The following is a 22365-nucleotide window of genomic DNA, read 5'->3' as shown; positions in this document are numbered from 1 at the left end:
TAACCTCCATTAATTGGCCAGTCCTCTTTTAAAAGCTATTCAAGTTGATGGCCATCACTGCATTTTGAGGGAATAGGGGTGGGATTTCATAATTTAACTACGTATTATATGAGCCAATGTTTCATTTTATGTTTCCCGAGTCTTCCAACACTCTGCTTCGTTGGGCATTCTCAAAAGTTCTAGTGTTGTGAGAGAGAGAGAAAAACTTTTCTCTAACCACTTTCTCTACACCACACATAATATTATACACCTCTAGCATGCCTTCTCTTACGTGCCTTTTCTCTAAACTAAAAAGCCCCAAATATTTTAATTAATGCACACACATTGGAAGAGGTAGGGAAACCTTTGGTTTGGAAGGGGTAAACTTGGCTCACCTGGTGTTTGGCAGTTTCCCCCAAACCACACAAAACCTGCCCTGCAACTGACATTGCATGTGTTCTTTCTGAGCAGAGACTGAAAGGAGATTGTACAAAGCCCCCCAGGGAGCCCCAACTTTGGAGGTCTGATGCATCAAGCCCTTCAAAGACCAATGATGCTTTGCCTCCTCTTTGGCACTGTAAAAAAGCCCTTTAAAACTGGAGCAGCCAGATGCTATTGGACTACAACTCCCATCATCCCTGACCACTGGGCCATGGTGTCTGTGGTGGATGGGCATTGTAGTCCAATAACATCTGGAGGATATCATGTTGGCTTTCCCTAATTGAAAAGGGTGCACTCAAGGCTCAGGACACCTCCTTGTTTAATGCCAGCTGGAATGTGCAAAATTATTGCAAGGCTTCTCTCCCTTCGCCCCATTTACTCTCTGGTATTTGAATTCGATTTAATACTGGATGATGCTTTCTTCTCGGTGCCGTTTTGCAATACCTGAAAGCAACAACCAGCCCTTCCTCATCTCATGCACAGTCCGTCCCCCCTCTTCCTCGTCCCCCCAACATACAAGGTTCTGCGTTCTCACGTGTGATAGTCTTTCACACAGTAAATATTGTTCTCCACATCTACAGTGAAGGGGACGCCATCTAGACATTCATTGCAGACCACACAGCGGAAACAGCCAGGATGGTAGGACTTCCCCAAGGCCTGCAAAATCTGGAAAAGAAACAAAGACAGCCCCAAAATCAATTCTCATCCCCTTGGAGGTATATTACCTACACAACAGCTACTACAAAATGGGTTGGCATTTGGGGGAAGAGCAGCAACACAGTGGTGAAACATCTGCTTAGTATGCAGAAGATCCTAGGTTCAGTCCCTGACATTACCAGGTAGAGCTGGTGGTGTTCCCTGTCTAACTAAGTCACTGCCAGCCAGTGTTGGCAATACTGAGTTAGACCAATGGTCTGATTCAGTATAAAGGCAGCTTGCTGTGTTGTTGCCCTGCTTTCATTGAGCTCTTCACAGTGACCCCAAGGTCTCTGTTCTAGTCAGTTACTGCAAGCTAAGACTCCATCACTTAATATGTGAAGTCTCTCCTCTCACCGCCTCCGCAAAAATCCCAACAACATGAAGGCACCTTACTCTATCTTGAAGTATTGTTGGCATTTCAGAAAGGAAAGGAAACTTCTTAAGGTGTGTGTACATGTTTGGGTGGAGGGGAAGTAAAAGAGGGGAATAGAAACCACCACCCCCCGCCTAATATATTGCACATTTTAGAAGCCTCTCTTCTTACCATTTCCATTATGAGGTGTCCACAAATGAAGCACTTGTCTGCAGTTTGCTGAAAACCTGAATACTGTTCAAGAAAGAAAGGGAGAGAAAAGGAAAGATGGTTACTTGCTTCCTTCCTCTCTCTTGCTTGTTTTGTTTTACCTCCCAAAGCTTCCCGCTCCAACAATAAGGTAAGCCGGCCAAATCTTGAAGGGCAACTGCCAATCTGGAAACATGGACACAAAAGAAGAAGAAGAAGAGTTTGGATTTGATATTCTGCTTTATCACTACCTGAAGGAGTCTCAAAGCAGCTAACATTCTCCTTTCCCTTCCTCCCCCACAACAAACACTCTGTGAGATGTGTGAGGCTGAGAGACTTCAAAGAAGCGTGACTAGTCCAAGGTCACCCAGCAGCTGCATGTGGAGGAGCGGAGTCGTGAACCCGGTTCACCAGATTACGAGTCTACTGCTCTTAACCACTACACCACACTGGCTCTAAACACTCTAAAGCCCTCTAAACACTCATCTTCAGGGGGAGAATAATTATTCTGAGATTCTGTAAGCTGAAACTGACCCTTAATGCAGAATTATGATATTGAAAAAGCAAGTTTTTGGTGACTTTTGCTCAGGGGGTTTCTTTGAAAACACACAGGAGGTAAATCCAAAGGTAGCTGATATAGCTTGGAAATGAAGAAGAGATGGGCAGCAACACTTTTACAATAACAGATTATACATAATAAATACATTGCACGCAAAAAGAAGAAGGATAGACTGACAGTAACATATAATGAACTAATAAAACTGAGCATCCTTGAGTTAAGTTCAGCAGAGTAAAATGGTGGTGGTGAAACAAAAACAGTGGCTGGTCTAACTGTACCTAATAACTGTTTATGGTTGCATCCTTGCCATGGCCGTTGTTCCAGGGCAGATTTCACAATCAGATTATCATTAGACAGACAGACAGACAGACAGACAGACAGACAGACAGACAGATAATAGTTGTAAGTGTATTTTCTCAAATCTTTTTGAGAAAAAGGAATGAGAAAGATTTTAAAAAAGAGACAAACAGCCCAACAAGAAGCTTGCAGGAGATACAGAATGTTGACTTTTGGCCAAGGGATTAGCTTGCTGATGTCTGACAACTTACAGTAAGCATCTTGGAGGAGGAAGAGGAAGAGTATCAGGTCCCTGGTATTTTTCTTTTTATTAACCCCCCCCCCTTATGTCACTTAATAATGTTTCCAGCTAAGGGAAAGAGGGTGGGATTAACCATTTTTGCTTTTGCACTCCCACAATTTTACAATAGCAAGTACCAGGTATGTTGAGTGGCAGGTAGCAAAGCCTGATCCCTCTTGCCACATAGTGCAGGAAGGCCTTGAGGTGGAGAAGAAAACAGGGGCCCCTTCCCTTCCCTTGAACACTCTCCCCATCTTTGGAAGGCTTGTCTGGCATCATCAGGCTCCTTTCCAGGCTGCCTGGAACCCCAAACAGGAGTACTTCCCATATGGGGAGAGGATATGTTTTGTTGCAATTGAAATGGTGGAGTTTAGTTGCAGAAAATGAGAGAGGCTAGTTAAAGATGAGAGATCACGTTTTCTCAGCCTCCCTCAAAATGTAAACATACATTTGTAAGCAGAGTGTGCCAGTCAAGTGCTTTGAACACCAAAATGACCGACCCACCACAACCTCTGTGAAATTCCAGCCAGCTAATCTTTAAACACTTATTTGCTAGGGGATGGACTTTACCTCACCTTCCTTCAGTCCAATGTAAATATAATGCCACACGACTGCCCTCTTCTCCCATGCAAAAGGGGTGCTCCACTATTGGCACAGCACTACCCTTTCAACAATGCACTGGTCTGACTTAAGCCACTGCTTAGTTCAGCATTTGATTATTTGAACCAATTTGGGGCTATTGCAGGGATCACTTCTGTGGGGTGTGGGTGTTGAAGTGTATCCTGTAGATAAGACATGGAACACAGTACAAGGGCAGGAAAAGAGGTGAACTTGTCTAGACCACATCAAATGGCCTTGAAAGCATGGTGGAGGCAGGGGTGTGAGGCCAAGTGTCCAGTCAGTGTGCATACAGAGGTGTGTGGGTCTAGGTGCTTGCATGCACACACTAACACATACAAAAATGCAGGAGGTGAATGCAAAAGAAGTGCAGCTACTTTAAAATAAACTACAACAAGCTGGATTTCAATAAACAAAGCCTCCACAAATCTTTTAAAAATTGCAGCAAATCAAAATTGCTTTTGACCTAAAGCTGATTTTGGATCCAAGATTCTACAAGGGTTTTCAAGGGAATAATTATTCCTTATTATCCATTTTTATTCTTTATTACTCTGTTGCTTCTCTGCACTGTATTCTGTGCCATTTTGTTTTTTTGCACACGCTGCACCAGGCTAAACATGCCCAACGCCCTCACCTATTTCTGAAACCAAGACTTATGAGGAATGGTTGAAGGAGTTGGAGATGTTCAGCCTGGAAAAGAGGAAACTGAGAGGAGATATTCCAGCCATCTTCAAATATCTAAAGGGCTGTCACATGGAAGATCAAGCAAGGTTGTTTTCTCCTGCTCTGGAGGCTAGAACCCAAACCAATGACAAGAAAGGAGATTCTGAATAAACATCAGGAAGAACTTTATGACAGTAAGAGCTATTCAACAGTGAAGCAGACTCTATTGGGAGGTAGTTGACTCTCCTTCCTTGGAGGTTTTTAAGCAGAGGCTGGATGACCATCTGTCATGGATGCTTTAGCTGAGATTCCTGCATTACAGGGGGCTGGATTCTACAATTCCATGAACTAATCCCAAATGTTATCAAAAGTAAATTAAGCAAGTAGTTTTGAATGCCTGCTTGCTTATTCTAGATACATAACTGTGGCTGTAACTCTTACATATGCAGCCTTGTTATGGAGAATGGATTTAAAAACAAAGACAGATCTTGACCAGATCTATTTAGTCTTACATGCTAAAATGGATGTAGTCCTCTTCCTACCGAGGAACCTGGGAGTGTTTGGCCTCATGACATCTTTGCAAGTTAGCCAGGGAAGCTGTTCTTTTTGAAAAGTGCGCTAGAATTCAAGACTGCAGTGAGCAGGGATTTAACTCAAATCCAATATCCGGGGGTGGGAAGAGCATGCCTGGCAGCTGTGGGGTGCCTATCGGCAGGTGAGGCCCAAGAGACTTTCCCATAGCCCAGCATGAACTGAGTACCCAGGGTGCTCTGGGGCCCTTCAGCAGATGAGTCAATTGAAAAGGTTTCCCTGAAAAGTGAAAGCAATAACGCACAGCTGTCCTACACTTTTAAGGAATCATCAAGATCTTCTCTGCTGTCTCCCCTTCTTGCTTTGCTCTCCTCCTTTTATCCCACCAGGAAAATGAAGCACTAGCCTCTAGAAGGCATGGGCTTCTGGCTATAGCGGTGACCATCTGGCCAGCATGTTTCATGAGGCCATGACCTCAGGGCTGAAGAGGAACAGGTGGGAAGGGCAGACGGCAAAGGATTATCAATGGTGTAAGCCTAGCTAATTCTCCAGGCCTGTCACTGTGAATTTAACTGAACCATCTGGCTGTCATTTGATAAGAAAGGAAAAAGACCATTTATTGATTAATAGGGAACAGAACTCCTGAAGAATCGAATGGCCTTGGAGGCAGGTTGAAATCATTTATGGTCCCTGGATGGCCATAAATTATGCTATTTAGTGGAGAAAAGAGGGAAGCTGATACAAAATCTATTTTCTATGTGACTAAACCAATTGCATTAAGCCCATATTTTGTGTTTAATGGAATAATTGAGTTTGTAAAAGGAGGGGGAAGGGGGGAAAAGTTGTTTGTAAGAGATGATTTTCCCACTTAAGAAAATAGCCACAAATTCAACAACTGCTTTGGGATTTTCTGCCGCGTTCTGGATTTAACACCTATCTCCTTGCTGTATACCCATTTAGTGGCCAGAAGAAGGCTCAGCTGTCAGAGCTGACTGGAAGGACACCTCCAATCAAACAAACTCTGAATAGCCTAGCATGGGGGGGGGGGGCGCTTTGGATTGCTGTGTTAGGCTGTAAGCCACTCAGGCAACAATGTTACTGAGCAACATTATACAAATCTGATGGATGGATTTCCTATCACTGTTTTGAAATTTAGCCCTGAATATATACGTACTAATTTTGAACACACTGTATTTTAAACAGACTAAAAAGAATCTGATAGAGTTTATACGTGAAATGAACACAGGGCATCTAATCGTCTAATATTAAAACAGACTCAATAAAATACACAGAAGACATACTCCTTCCCTCTACATTTTGTGAATGAATTGTTTATGGGTGTTTTGTTTTTGTTTTTTAAATTGAATTATTCATGTTGCTTCAAAGGGGAGAACACAATCTCTTCTTTTTCTCTTTCTTTCTGTAAAGCATACACAGGAAAATTTGTGATTGGTGATGTATATACTGCATTGTTGTGTATTGTTGTATAGTATATATTGGAGTGGGTTGTTGTGTAAGTTAATGTTGATTGTTGGATAAAGTTTATTTTAAAAACAAAACAAAGGAGAGAACACAATCATGGATTTTCATACATTTAGTAAAGAACAGAAAAGGCAGAGGCTAGAAAGGGAAGTATCTTAACCTCAGGATTTCCTCTGAGAAAATGCTCTAGAACACCTTTTCAGTTCATTATCATGCAACCTTTCTACCTCCTTGCCTGGGGTTCTAGATCAGCCCCCACCCCAACCAGGTGCCCTGTAGATATTCTGAACTGCAACTCCCTAGGCCAGAACTACCAATTTGGACTACAACTGCCTACAGCTCCAGCCGGAATAGCCGTGATGCTGTTGATGGGAGGAGTAGTTCAAAAGAGCTGGAGGGCACCAGGCTGGGGAAGATGATCTAGACCAGGGGTCAGCAAACTTTTTCAGCAGGGGGCTGGTCCACTGTCTCTCAGAGCTTGTGGGGGGCCAGAGTATATTTGGGGACATGACAAATTCCTATGCCCCACAAATAATGCAGAGGTGCATTTTAAATAAAAGGACACATTCTACTCATGTAAAAACACACTGATTCCCGGACCATCCGTGGGCCAGTTTGAGAAGACGATTGGGCCAGCTCCAGCTCCCGGGCCTTAGTTTGTCTACCCATGATCTAGAGACCTAAGCCTAAAATGCTCTCCCTCACTCTGTGTGTGATGGCTTGTATAAACCCACCCAACCCCAAACATATCCCACGTCTATGAATTGTGAAGTGAAATGCAGAGTGCAAACAATAAACCCTTCTGAGGCTCCTGACGCAGCATAACCACTATTTATTTGAATGGCTTTGTCAGCATTTAAAAGACCTTTGACAAAACCCATAATGACACTACCACACACCTAGCCTGGGATAATGATTCAGATAATGCAGGCTTGCACATGCAAAGTGCTTTACAATTCAGAACTTCTCACAAGAAAACCCCATGACTGTCTCACTGCTGAGCAGAAATCTCCAACGAGACTTTGCTCCAGAGAAGCCAGAGAGGCAGCATCCCCTCAGCCAGCTTACATTTATCAGCATTTCACCCTGTGTTTGGACCTCAATTTTATAAAGGATTGTTTGGTCCAATGTGCAAAAAGCTCTGCTAAAATAATCACAGCTTTGAGTATAAATCCTTCATCATAAAGAGAAACAACTCCCATCTTTTTCAGGCCAGTCTACCTTTTCCTTCATGTGTTTTCTGCATTCTTACAACCAGTGCCCTGCATCCATTACTTTTCCCCACTTGGGACTTTTTTTTTGCTTTTTTTTTGCAGTACAGAAAAAAAATATTATACTGATTTAACACTGCACAAGTCATCGGCAAGCTCCTCTGTGACTGGAAATTCCCCCTTTATGATTTTTTTTTTAAAACCCTTTGATAGGCAGACCTCCCAGTTTTGCCCAGAGGCTAAAGGAACTGAAAATCTAAAAACTGACTGCATGGCTGGCTGCTCTCCTGTTATCTACTCCAGCCACAGGGTGCCTCCCCATCTGATCTCTTGCAGTTTCATTTCTTTTGCTTTTCTTTTTGCAGATGAGCTCACTTCTCTTTCTCCTTAACACTGTTTTACACCCTATGAGGCATTCTTGTTAAATGGGACATAGCAATGTAAAAATAAAATGAAAATTAAGTAGTCCCAAAGAAGGGGAAAGAATACGTAGAATCTTAAGAGTTGGGATCCCAAGGGTCATCTAGTCCAACCCCAATGCAATGCAGGAATCTCAGCTAAAGCATTCATGATAGATGGCCATCCAACCTCTGTTAAAAACCTCCAAGGAAGGAGAGTCCACCACCTCTAGTGGGAGTCTGTTCCACTGCCAAACAGCTCTTACTGTCAGAAAGTTTTTCCAAATGTTGAGTCAGAATCTCTTTTCTTGCAGCATAAAGCCATTGGTTCAAGTCCTACCCTCTAGAGCAGGAGAAAATAAGCAGGCTCCCTCCTCCATGTGACAGCCCATAAGTTACGGTATTTGAAAAGGGCTATCATATATATCTCCTCTCAGTCTCCTCTTTTCCAGGCTAAACATACCCAGTTCCTTCAAGCACTCCTCATAAGGCTTAGTTTCCAGACCCTTGATCATCTTGGTTGCCCTCCTCTGCACACGTTCCAGCTTGTCAACATCCTTCTTAAACTATGGTGCCCAGAATTGGACATAGTATTCCAGGTGTGGTCTGACCAAGGTAGAAGAGAGTGCTACTATTACAGTGGTACCTCGGGTTAAGTATTTAATTCGTTCCGGAGGTCTGTTCTTAACCTGAAACCCAAGGTACTATTTCTGGGTTAGCGGAGTCTGTAACCTGAAGCGTATGTAACCTGAAGTGTATGTAACCCGAGGTACCACTGTACTTCCCTTGATCTGGACACTATACAGTGGTACCTCAAGTTACGTACGCTTCAGGTTACAGACTCCACAGACCCAGATATAGTACCTTGGGTTAAGACTTTGCTTCAGGATGAGAACAGAAATCATGCTCTGGCGGCGCGGCAGCAGCAGGAGGCCCCATTAGCTAAAGTGGTGCTCCAGGTTAAGAACAGTTTCAGGTTAAGAACGGACCTCCGGAACGAATCAAGTATTTAACCCGAGGTACCACTGTACTTCTGTTGATGCAGCCTAGAATAGCATTAGCTTTTTTTGCTGCTGCATCACACTGCTGACTCATGTTAAGCTTGTGGCCCACCAAGACCCCTAGATCCTTTTCACATGTACTGCTAGTAAGCCAGGTGTCCCCCATCCTAATTTGTGCACCTGGTTCTTCCTGCCTAAGTGCAGAACCTTACATTTGTCCCTACTGAAATTCATTTTGTTAGCTTGCGCCCAGTTCTTCAATCTGTTAAGGTCATTTTGAATTCTGATTCTGTCTTCTATGGCATTAGCTACCCCTCCCAGTTTGGTGTCATCTGTAAATTTGATAAGCATCCCATCAATTCCTTCAGTCATTTATAAAGACGTTAAACAACAACGGGCCCAGGACAGGATCCTGCAGCACCCCACTTGTCACTTTTTTCCAGGATGACGAGAAACTATTAATGAGTTCTCTTTGGGTTCCGTCAGTCAACCAGCTACAAATCCACTTGACATTTACCTCGTTCAACCCACATTTTACCAGCATCCTTGTGAGAATATCATGGGGGACTTTGTCAAAAGCCTTACTGAAATCAAGATACACTATGTCCACAGCATTTCCCTGAACCACCAAGTTTGTAATTCCATCAAAAAAAAAAAAAAGAAAAAAAGAAATCAGATTGGTCTGGAATGACTTATTTTTGAGAAACCTATGCTGGGTTTTAGTAATCACAGCATCATTTGCTAAATGCTCACAGACCGACAGTTGAATTATCTGTTCTAGGACCTTCCCTGGTATCGATGTCAAGCTCACCGGTCGGTAGTTACCTGGGTCTTCCTTTTTCCCTTTTTTGAAGATGGGGACAACATTTGTCCACCTCCAATCTGTAGGGACCTCACCTGTTCTCCAAGAATTCTCAAAGATAATAGACAAAGGCTCTGAAATTACATCCACAAGCTCCTTTAGTACCCTTGGATGCTGCTCATCAGGCCCTGGAGATTTGAATCCATTTAAAGTAGCTAGGTGTTCCCTTACTACCTCTTTTCCTATCTTGGGCTGCAGCTCCCACCTTACGTCATTTATTCTGTTATCACCAGGTTGGGCAGGCTTCCTCAAACTTGGCCCTCCAGATGTTTTGAGACTACAATTCCCATCATCCCTGACCACTGGTCCTGCTAGCTAGCGATCATGGGAGTAGTAGGCCAAAAACATCTGGAGGGCCGAGTTTGAGGAAGCCTGAGATTGGGCATCACTTTCCTTTTGGGTGAAGACAGAGAAGGTGTTGGGTAGTTCCGCCTTTTCTCTGTCACCCAACAGCATTTAACATAATGTTGAATTACGTATTTCTGTGGCCAACAGGTAAAGTTGGACCTGATCTGTGCACTGTATATTCAGAAAGCCGCAACCTCAACAAGCATGTTCTTTCCTGCATCCACTAGAACTTTAAAATGAATGTTGACGTATGTAAGGATGAAGAGTAGAGGTTTTTGCATGAGTTTGTGTTTTGTATTGTTTTAAATGCATCAGCTACCTTTCTGGATTTTAATTGCTTTTGATATATTTATTGTCTTGAAACAATTGATTAATGATGATGATGATGTTAAGAGGGGTGTGGCTGCTATTTGCCTGTAGCTCCTTACCATAAATCCTGATATAACTATAAGAGAATTGACATCACACGGAGGAGCCAGGAAAGTAGCGAACTGCTGGTGTGGAATTTAGCTATAGGTGTTCTTACGATGAAGACTGACACTGAGCTGGATGGATGGCATGAATTGTTCAGTTGCTTATGAAGCTAAGTGTTTTGCAGTCCTACTTCTGTGAGGGAAGGGAAAGTTGCCAGTTTGACTGCTGCTAAAACCTCACACAAGGGCAGGCTAAGACCAGGAATTGCTCCCATGATGTAGAGATGCCAAGACGCAGCAGGCCCCTGAGACAAGGGGGCAGGCCTGTGGGGTGGGGTGAGAATCCAAGTACACTTGCCCCGAGCCTCAGAAGGCTAAGGTGGCTGGGAGAAGGTGGCCCAAAGGGGCCAGCTGCTTTTTTGTTTTGAGTTTATAACTTTATTCTAACAAGACCCAGGCCTCAGACAAGCTCTGCACAGGCCTGCAAGGAGGACACAGAGCATGGAGTGGACGTGTGTTGAGGAAAAGGGCAGGAGGCCAAAGGGTACTTAGGCAAGAAGTGGCATAAGAAAGAGCAGGCTCTAAAGAAACCACACAGCACTTAAGGTTTAAAAGGGGCTGTTTCTTATGGAGGTTGGCAGAAAGAGACAGGTGTGCTATGGAGGCTCATCCAAAACAGGATGATGCAAGGAAGAGGTGGCTAAGTTTAGATTTGAGCCTTTTATTTAGGACGGGGGGGGGCGGGGCTGACTATTCTCTGGTCCATTTCAAAAAAGTTGTCTGGTGGTCAGGTGTGTATTTTGTCATCAAATGACAGCTCTATGAAAAAGTAGACAATGTGGGCTGCACAGCCACCAAGCACACTGAATCCGGCATAGCTGGGATGCGACTTACAAAAAGCCAAAGAGGTATGTTAGCATACTAGCATACTTCCTCCAAGAGCTGGAGTGGACGCTGCTTGTTGAATTTTGCTGCACTTCTTATACTTCCTGGACAGGGATATATTTACTTCATTATTATTGCACCAGTATCCCATCTTTTCTCCAAAGATATCTAGGCAGCAAACACACTTCTCCCTCTCTCCATTTTATCCTCACAACAACAACCACCCTGTGAGGCAGGTTAGGTTAAGATATAGTGGCTGGCCCAAAGTGACCCAGTGGGCTTCACAGCTGGAGGGGAATTTGAACCCTGGTTTCCCAGGTCCTACTCATGAGCTACTTAACACTACCTGAAGCCATGCCAAAAAAATATTATTTTGCTCTTGAGACTTCAACCAATGTGGCCCCAGGTAGTTCCTGACTCTTCTCTAGAACCATAAAGAAAACTGTTAAGAAAGCTGCTTAAAAACAAAGTACTGCAATATATGAGACTCCAAGGATACCAAAGCATACTACAGAACAATCTACAGAGTAACAGAGAACTCAGTTCACCAAATGCTGATCCACAGGCAGCCAAAATATACAGAAGAAGGAATGTATCAATAGGCTTTGGGGAACTCCAATTTTGCCAGACATACAACTTTAGGAGAGGGAAAAAACAATGAGACACCCACCATTGGGTGGGGAATGGGAGTGGCCTGAAAAGGGACGTGGCTGGCTCCCTGAAGTCCACGCTGCAACATTCTGTTGCAGGTCCCACTTGTGATGGACAAATGGCAAGAGAGTTTATTGAAGCTCCAATTCTGCAGATATTTCCAATCTCACAGCTTCCAAGTCCAACTTATAATTGGCTGACTACATCTCTCAGACTGTACTGACAACTTAAAATGTAAATGAGATGCAGCTTTTATTCCTAGCATCATGAAAGCCTGGTAAGGAGCTCTAGTCCTCCAGCTCCTGCCATGGACCTCACTGCCAGACACTCTGTCTGCTTCAGTGCAGTGTGGAAAACATCTCCTCAATCTTTTGCCAGTATCAACAGTGAGTTATTTGGCTTTTCTTTAACCTGGTATTTAAAGGCAAGTGGGTGGAGAGCACCCAAGTTGTTCTTGATTAAAAATAGCAAGCCATATTTCCTTTGCCTCTAATTACGCTGCAATTTATCGACAAAATGGAGGAAGAATGTCTAGTTGGGATTATTTATGAGAGCAAAAGGCAGATGGGATTCTTTTCCCTCTCTAATGAAAGAATGTTTCCCTTGCTGAATGCCAGGCCTGGTCCAACTGCCTAAGCAGCCACAACAGGCAATAGCAGCCACGTTCATATGTAACACTAAGCTAATGACTTGTTCCACATTCAACGAAACAGCAGTTTCTTTTAGCAAAGCACGGCTTGTTTTCCATCGGCCTGCTCTTCACTGCCCACCTGATATCTCAAACACCTTTGCAGCACCCTAATACAGCCATCACCCGTTCCCATCCCAAAGCTGGAAGCAGGATGAGGGTGACATGCAGTCATAGACTGTTTGCAGATGCCAAAGCCAAGAAGCAAGACAAACAATCTTTGTGCTCCAAGTTATCTGTTTGTTTCTGCATTAATAATCCACCAGAAGGCCAAGAGTTACAAGGGACACAAGCACAATTCAGTCCAAAAGAGCAGAAGCAATTATTATAAACACAAAATCCATTAATGGTTGTACAACACACATCTCCTAAAAGGTGATTGGTCTTATTTACCATGCAGTTGATTCAGCCCATGTTCTATGACAGGAGAAGGATAATATTCACTAATCATGTGGTCTACAAAGAGAATAGGGCTGGTGCCGGAGGGTGGCGAGGGTGGGCATTTCCCAGGCCCCCCAAGACCAGCGGAGGCCCCACTGCTCTCCCATTCCCACTTTGCAAAAGAGTATTCAAGAAGATCAGGTGCAGCCTTACGAGAATAATCTGCCCGCCTCTCATCTTGCACTGACGGTATAGCGCCCGAGGGCCCCCAAAATGCAGAAACCCAGAATGAAACGGAGGGAGAAGACATTCCAAGGGAGAGGTTGTGGGACTAGCCCAAGGTCAGGATGGCAGATGTGGGGATGTTGCATCATCGCTGAGAGCAGCCTACTCGCAAGATTCTGGAATCCTTGTCATTATTGTTTGCTTTTCTGTATACACCATAATTGCTACTTAAATAAAACGGTTACTCATCTGTCAATCTGCAAATTTTCCTTTGCTTGTGCTAAGCTCCCCACCGTTGGGGATCACAGTGATGACGGACAAACGGAAGTTTCACAGGCCTCCCCTTTTGTTATGACTGGCACCCACCCTCCTAACCACAGATGTCTGAGCTGAGGGCTGCCATATTTTGTCATTTCCCTCCCCTGCTCCCCCACTGCCAAAAAAGACACAGAAAGCCCTAAAATCTTACTTACTAGGAAGTCTTCTTCACAGTAGACTTTTCCATTGACGTTGTAGAAGGCTTTCCCTCGTAATCTTCTTCCTGTTAAAAAGATTGCACAGTCAGAGCCATAATACCCCAACTTAGAAGTTGTTAAAAATAAGGAACAGAAATGGAGATGAGTGACAATTTTATGGATGACATTCTCTACAGTATCTTAGGAAGAAAGCCCCAATTAGTGCAACTGCAGAGATAATTTATTCAATGTCATTGCTTCAGTGGTACCCATGTGGCACTTCCATTCATCTAGAGTAGGGCTCCCCAACATTTTAGGGACCAGGAGCACATTTTGACATCGAAGAAACATTTCTGAGCACAACAAAGTACCCATTTCACAGAAAAGAAATGGGAAATGCTCAGACCTCCCACCACCACCACCAAAGAAAAAGAAAAACCAGGCAAAACCATTCATATACATATTACAAATAAAACACGGGGGGGGGGCAGGCCCCTCCCCACCTCCAAAACAACATTTCCAATCTAACATGCAAAACACTCACTCAATTTTAGAAATAAAAATTGAGGTGCAGCAGGGGCCCTTGGCAGGTAACAAGCTCTTGAAGGCATTGGGATGACCACGGGGGTCACATTAGGAACCACAGATCTAGGAAATGATGATTAATGCATTAGTTAATGAGCCTGTTCACTCACCCCCTTATTGCAGAGTCCCACAGAGATATCGCTCAGTGTGAACACATCCTTGAAAGATACAGTGGTACCTCGGGTTACATGCGCTTCAGGTTACAGACTCCACTAACCCAGAAATTGTACCTCAGGTTAAGAACTTTGCTTCAGGATGAGAACAGAAATCGTGCTCCGGTGGCGCGGCGGCAGCAGAACGCCCCATTAGCTAAAGTGGTGCTTCAGGTTAAGAACAGTTTCAGGTTAAGAATGGACCTCCAGAACGAATTAAGTACTTAGCCCGAGGTACCACTGTATTGGTGTTATTAGTAATGATGATGCGGGGCTTCTGCATTTTTCCACAGAAATGTTTTGCATTTCTCAAAAAAATGTGTTGTTTTGCAAAACGACTTAAGAGCATAATGAATACAATCCGAGCCAAACTCTGCTTTTTTCAAAGATGTAAAACATGGCACTTTCAAAATGAGTGCCCCTAGAAAGGGTTGGTAAAGATTTTGCACATTTGAAAAATTCCAGATGAATACAACTGTAATATCAAAATATGCAGAAAGGGTCAACATACAGGGGACCTTGGTCTCCATCTATGCTTTCTTTTCATCTTTCTCAGGTATTGGAGAGACACTTCAGTAATCTGCAAATGCTAATGATCAATACAACAAAACACAAAGGTAAGACCTTCCAAGGACACGTCTGTTCACATGCCTCGGAGATAGGCTTGTTTTTTTATTAGTTGTTTTGTAAATTTTTGTTGCTGGATTAAAAAAATAATAATCTCAAGGCAAACAACAGAAGCCGTGGATGTGTAAACTAAAACCCAAAATGCACATAATCTAAAACATTATAATCTATGCAACTGCTCCTGAGCCTGAACTTTAGAAAGACACAGAAAAGCTTCTGGGCCTGCAACTGCCCCCTTTCTCCAACACCCACCACAAGGAAGGGAGGCAGGAAAGGAGGGCTCCCCCCCCCTTTCTTGAGATGACACAGAAGCCCTAATTTTGCATCCAAGTGCAACAGCTTCCAAAAGCCTTTTGTTGTCATCTTGTACTCTGCAATCCTCTGCCAACTATCACAGAAGCCGCTGGAATTTGGGCTACATCAAAGAATATTTTCAGGGGCAGGGGGGAGAAGGGAGATGGAAGGGCTGGCTTTGGCATCCCTCTCACTCACTTAAAAATGGCTCCTTTTCCCAGGCTCTGCCATGCCCTTCAGCACGAACAGCTTGTACTAGCTTGTTCAGAATCTACACCCAATGGAGGCCAGCAGTGAGCAAGAGCTAACCTGCAAGTCAATGGTAAAAGAAAGAAAGAAATTTTGGGGTAGGATGGGGGAGTAACCTGTTCTGTTCTGTTTTTTAATGCACAAAGGTGACATGCTTGTATCAGGCATTAATTAACTTGGAAGAACCACGGACACCCCAGATTTTCTTTTCACAATCAAGAGATAATTCAGACATTTGTCAGATGCATGGGCTTTGGCACAGGGAGTAAATTAAACTTCTGATGAGTAAATTAAACTTCTCAGTGTTTGCATCCTCTCCCACCATTGACATTAGGGTTCAAACAGCTCCTTGGAGCCAGGGACCCATCTTTGTACACTTATGCCAGCCTTCCCCAACCCTCCAGATGTTTTGGACTACAACTGCCTAGCTAGGGGTGGTTGCCAGGAGCCTCATGGAGACATCCTGGTGGGATTGGTCAGAAGCGGAGGAAGAATGGGGCAAGGATGTAGAAGGAGATTCTCCCTTCTTTCAGCTTCAATTTACTGAAACTCACGCTCACACATTCTGGATATAAAAAAAAAGAACAACCCAGTCAGAATCTCTGAATGAACAGTCTCCCTTGATGAGAAAGTGAAGGAAGGGGAATCAACGCAGCCCTTGCCAACCTGCCACCGTCCAGATGTTCCAAAACATCTGGAGGGCACCAGGTTGGCAAATTCTGTCTCAGCCAATCCTTTTGCCTAAAAGGAATTCATGCAGTTGACTAAAATTAAGGCATCTAATAAACAAGACAGAACAGGTATTTCTGCCAGTGGATTTTTACTTTAAAACTTTAGGAATTGAAGCTGAAGACACCTATTCCATTCACTGTACAGTTAGCTACATGGTGGCAATAAAAAGAATTTTAATCCATAACAGAAGATACAAAATAGGTATTTGCTGGTGTCCATGATTAAGGGGTCTGGAAATCTCCAAGGCCATATCAGTATAGTGGAGCAGGAAGTATGCAGTCTCTTTAGGAAATTGGCAGGTTCTTTACGCTCTCAGCCTACAAAGCAAGTTTCTAACCCACATGGGATTCAGAGAAAAATCTGAGAATGTAAGTTGTTGTTTTTTTTGCTGATAAAAAACCATGCACAACTGAAAACAGAGAATTTTTGTGGTCAGGCTTTCTAAATACATGCCCTGGGTTCCTAGACCATCCTGCCCTGATTCCATTCCCCTCACTTTTCCATAATCTTCAATACTTTTCTGAGTGTCTTCCAGGAAATCCCCACTACACTCCTACACCTGGGGGGAAAAGTAAAATGGCCCACCATAGAAGGCTGCTAGGGCAATTCATCTGCAAACTGCATGAAGCACACAGATATGAAGTACGTTAACGCAGATTTTCTCAATTTGCATGAGACGCTTGAGATGGTAGGATGGTGAGTACTTCGTACTGTCCTAAAGCCTCCAGGTGTCAAATTCAGTTTTATAAAAGATGTTCAGCAGGTTGGTCTCAATACTTGAAGTAGCCCTGGAATCAAGTCCACAAAAGAGTCCACAAGAGTCTTATCATAGGTGAGCAAGTATTTATAAGTGTATCTTCAAAGATCTCAAAACAATTCCTTGTCACAATACACTGCCTGCCGGTATCAGAGCCTAAATCTGTCAGGAATTCTGTGAAAGTGGTAATTTTCACCCGGAATTTCTACAACTGCAGAATTGCCTCTTTATAAAGCAGATACCACAAACCTGCAGTAGTTTCCTGGCAAGGGATATAGTGTCACAACATAAAATACATTTTCCCTTACTCTTTGCAGCAGGATTTTCTTGGGACCCTCACCTCAGGAGTATTTCCCTAACACAAGGCTTCCTTCCTTCCTCCTCTTGTGGTTTTACCTGGATAGAACCCTCTGGCACAGCAACCTGGTTGGACTAGTTTTCAGAAATGCCCAGGATGTGGCTCTCCATTTCACACCTGCCCATGCACTTGGAGAACAATAGCTCATTTTGCAATGCCAGGCTGCAAAATTCCATTCAAGACTGGCACAGGCAAAGAGGGATCCTTATAGGACTATTAAGAAGTGCTTTAAAAATGCATTCAGTGTGCTGTTAAATCATGAGTTACTCATCACATACAACAGCTTATTAAGAGGCAAAAAATGTGTAATTATCAGGCATGGGACTAAGGTTTAGCTGCCCCGTTGGGGGCTCAAGAGTTTATCATCTGGAAGGTTAGAAGCATTCATCAGTTGTTGAACAACCAAGGGACCTACATTCCAAATCACATCTGCAGCAACAAAGCAGTCCCACTCTCCTTTCACCAAGATGCAGTGCAGTAGTAAATGCAAAAACATCTGAAGGGCCCCAGCTTTAGGATGACTTAGGGTACCCCTAGTGTGGTGTACTGGTTAAAGTGTCAAACTAGGACCTGGGAGCCCAGGGTTAAATCCCCACTCAGCTATGAATCTCACTGGTAGTCTGGTAGCAACACCTCAACACCTTCCACATGAATCAGGAGGATTTTGGGAATCACATGGCAGGGCAGAATTTAAAAAAAAAATGCTCTCCCAAGCCCACATTCCCAACATGTTCACACTCTTTTGTTTCAGCGACGTCTACACTGGCTTGGTAATGTTCACAGAATCGAAGATGGCAGGATCCCCAAGGAAATGCTCCACAGGGAACACCAGGCCCATTGGTAGAACAACTCCGTGATACAAAGATGCCTGCAAACATGACATGAAGGCTGGCAATATCAACCCCGCCATGTGAGAATTCCTTGCAGACAACCGCAGGGCTTGAAAACAGTCAAGCTGTGTATCTATAGCAGTGAGCAGTTACAGAGGAATGATCGCTGGGAGGAACACAGATGGAAGAATTTCCATGGTGCATCTGCAGCAGCACAACTGGTCACCTTCATTTGCCCAAGCTGCAACAAAACATGTCTCTCCCACATCAATCTCTACAGGCACAGCAACCTTTGACTTCATCTCCAAAGGTGTAATCCTCCATTGTCTCCCAAGACAGATGGATGCCAACCAAGAATTTTAGTTTCTGTTGACTCTTCCTCTCCTCCCAACTTTCTAGATCCAAACATGGAAGTAGTGGGAGGAGGGAATCAAACTCCATTCTCCTTCCAAAATAAGTGTATTTGCTTTCAATCCCATGAATTTTAAGGGTGTCTGAGTAAGCCTTTTAGGATGCAGACAGAATTCAAAGTATTTCAGTAATGGTTCATATAGGGAGGATAGTCCCAGCATTCTTTGCTCCTTTAACCTCAGGAATAACATTTTTTGAGTGTGGGAAAGAAAAGTAAGAGGATTCTCGTGTTGCCTCTGGTCCTCCAGGGTGAGCCCAGACAGGAAACTGCGGCCCTAACAGGCTTCATAAGATGACTAAGGAAATTCCATGCCCTACACAAAGAATCAAACCAACTTCATTCCACATTTGAGACTTCTTTAGGGAACCTTTCAAGCATCTCTCCAGACCTGGAAGGCTGAGGAGACCTCCTTTGGGTGGCTTCACAGGGCAGGAAGATAAATCAGGAGTTGCTACTCTCTAGCATATTTACACAACCACCACATGTTAATCAGGGTTCCCTCTACCTTGTGGCACTTCCAGCATAAATTAGACCTTTTTAAAAATAAATTTTCACTAATTTGCTGGGTGTCAAGTACCACCAGTACATCATCTTTTGTAGGTTTTCCTTAATAAGATAACAGGCAGAGAAATTCATGGTTTCCCCCCATAATTTTTCCAATGAGGACAATTCTATGTTGTAACCAATATCTATGGCCCATTTTGTCATTGACACCTTTACCATCTCATCTTTGGTCTCCCACTCCAGTAGCAGTTAATAAATTTTCAAGATTAATTTATCACCCTTTCCTATTGCATTTTTTTCAAATTCTGAACTCATTTCAGCAAATACCTTTTCCTTATTGTCTCTTTTATATTACTCGTTCACCTGAAAGTACTGAAATCAATTTACAGTATGATTCAAAATCTCTTCTCTCTCCTCCTTCTCTAAACCCTGTAAGGTGGCCTACTTCTCATCCATGCTCAACCTTTTCACTGAAACCATCTCAGCTGGTGATATCCATCTTGGGGGTTTTCTCTCTAAAAGATCTTTGTGTCTCTGCCAAACCATGTATGTACTTCTACTTATGACATGGTTTTGGAAACCTTTGGGCACCCTTGATTTGTCATAATGCAGATATGCATGCCATCCAAAGCATAGATCAAAACGTTCTAAGTCTAAAATGTTGGTATCTCTTAGCTCCATCCATTCTTTCATCCAGTAGATGCACGCTGCCTCGTAATAAAGTCAGAGGTCTGGAAGGGCAAAACTCCCTCTTTCTCTTATGTCTGTCAGATTTTTATACTTAATTCGGGGTTTGCTTGCTTGCTTGTTTAAAAAACTGTTAGCCCTGGCTTAGGTGGTCGTTAGAGAACTGGGGTTTCATTGCAGGAAGCAAAATACCTCAGAACATCACTGTGTATCATTTCAGCCCATAAGGATTAGAAACTTGCTTATTACAATGAAAGCAGAGATTCTCCAGAAGCTGAATTCTGCACCTATAATTTCATTGTATTGCTGGGCTCCTGCGGAATGGCAGCACACATTGAGATGCCTTGCCTACTGAGCCTTGAGCTGAGCAGATTCGTAGAACAGATGGCAGTTCAAAACATCTGAAGCAGGGGTCGGCAAGGTTTAGCTCGCCTGGGCCAGTTCACTCCAGCAGAGATCTCTCCGTGGGCTGGATTGTGGACACACCTGTGATTTCTGGCATCTGCGCCTGCACAGACGTGATTTCCGGTGCTGCGGAAGCAAGTCCCCACGCTGCACTGGTTTGGCGCAGCGTGTGGTAACTTGTTGAGCGGGCGGCTCGCTTCGGGGGTGGCTCGTGGGCCAGTTAAATGACCCCCATGGGCCTTAGGATGCCTAACCCTGATCTGAAGGGCAACAGGTTGGCAGAGGCTGTTCTAGAATATGCAGGGATTCTAGGGAAAGGTGGAAAAGCTCCAAAAGGTAAGGAAGTTTGAAAGCTAAGCTCTAGCTGAAGGAACCAGTCAACAGGGAGGTCTGCCCTACAACCAAGATATCTGCAGGAAGCAAGCCTCCTTGTACATATTCAACTCCCCACCCCCGCTAGCCCTTAAAAATAAAACAAAAAACATTCCCAGTACCAGAAACAAAGGTTGAGAGAGAATTAATTCTGTGCCAAAATTCCTCTCAAAATGAGATACTGCACCTTGGCAGGAGTTGCTATTCACACGTTGCATCAGTGTTGGAAACCCAAATCACTAAATGGATACCACAGGACTGGCTGCACCAATTTATATTCTCCATAGTGGGATCCCAAACACAGAATCCCTTTTGCACCTGCACTCCCTTTTGACTTGGAGGAATGCACGATCAGATCCCGAAACATACATTTTCTGTTATGCTAAGGTTCCTGTGGCTCCACTCCAGAGAGAACAAACATACCTTTATTTATTTTTTTCTAAAAAGGAATTGTAGTTTCAACTAACAGGCCAGAAAAAGCTGAAAAGACCTTTTGTTATGGAGGGCAAAAATGTCTGGAGTATAAATTGTACAAACACTCACATTTTCTGGACTAAAACTGACTGCATTCTAATCCGCCCCCCCCCCGCCCCCCCATGCATCAAAAGACACTGAAATATTTTAGAATTCTTTGCTGCTGCCTAATAAAGATGGAACTGGAGGCAAAGTCGCTATTTAAAAACAAAATGAAATAAAGCTCCAAGAGCAGCTGAATCCCAGGAATAATTTTGCAAAGACTGGGAACAATTCACCAACAGTTTTTCCCTCATAAGCCCCACAAATGGAGGGGCGTAACACACGTAACTCTCTTTCCTTTCAAACAGACCCTATTGCAGTAGAAGGAGTGTCTCCAATATTTGCACGAGATCCTTTAAAGAAAGACTAACACAGAAAATGGGGCAATACAAAACAAAAATCTCACAGCGCTATTTTTCAGGGAGCTTGCATATATTTAGTTACTAAAACTATTAGGATGCAAATCTCAAAATGTGCAAGCCTTCACTTAGCCAATAAATACAGAAACTGGCATACATTGTCCTTGCATAATAAAAGGCTCGCTGGTAAAATAGCAGGAGCTCTACGTAAATAAGCAACATTCTTCTTGGCTGAGGTCACTGACTCACTCTATTCTACTTCACCCCAGTCTGGAATCTGACAATTTAAGTATGGGAGAGGGAGGCACTGCCACTCTTCAGCCCCCTCCCCGTACACACACACACACACACACACACACACACACACAGATTTCATTTTAAATGCACAGTTTTAAATTTTAAAGAGAGGCATCCTATAACAGTAGCAAGACACAAATATTTTAATTAAGGATATGAAAGGCTTGTGAAATTATCCTAAAAGGACAAAGGAAATGCCACTCACAATTCAGAGTTTAGGAAAATGTGTCCATGTTGTGTATGTGTAGATAGGTACCTCAAATGGTACTATATTTACTGTATATTTTATCTATATTCATGAGACAAAGTACGACCAGTTAGAATTTCTTTTAGAAATCCGTTGGCTGCATTGCACACTATCAACAAGCACAGGGGCTGTATGTCGGCAACAGAATATGGCCTTGGGCCCAAGTTTAGCTTCTTGGGAAACTCAGCTATTATTTATTTTTATTGTTATTTTAAGAAAAGCATGTTTTTAGATCTTGGACCTCTGAAAATGCACTTGAAAGTATTTGAGCAGGACGAGGAGGCTGAATATGAGTGCTTTGAATAGGAAACATTTTCTGAGCACATACAGGGCAGGATTCTGCCCAAAATGTA

General features: G+C 43.4%; 1 protein-coding gene across 2 annotated transcripts in view; it reads right to left on the bottom strand.

Annotated features, from left to right (window-relative positions):
• WTIP (WT1 interacting protein) overlaps positions 1-22365 on the bottom strand; it is a 62970-nt gene that overhangs the window by 7448 nt on the left and 33157 nt on the right. The window contains exons 3-5 of one of the 2 annotated variants that reach the window (XR_014222123.1): positions 13644-13715; positions 1664-1726; positions 956-1086 (exon numbers count right to left, since the gene is read on the bottom strand). Coding sequence is in view for 1 of the 2 variants with exons in the window: in XM_082233483.1 (XP_082089609.1) it covers positions 956-1086; positions 1664-1726; positions 13648-13715 (262 nt within the window). In the remaining variant the exon portion in view is untranslated. The remainder of the gene's footprint in view (positions 1-955; positions 1087-1663; positions 1727-13643; positions 13716-22365) is intronic. The other variant, XM_082233483.1, reaches the window with a different exon arrangement.

The sequence above is a fragment of the Podarcis vaucheri genome, assembly GCF_965113315.1.
Source record: "Podarcis vaucheri genome assembly, chromosome: 7".
Taxonomy (NCBI): domain Eukaryota; kingdom Metazoa; phylum Chordata; class Lepidosauria; order Squamata; family Lacertidae; genus Podarcis; species Podarcis vaucheri.
This window is presented reverse-complemented; position numbering and strand designations above follow the sequence as displayed.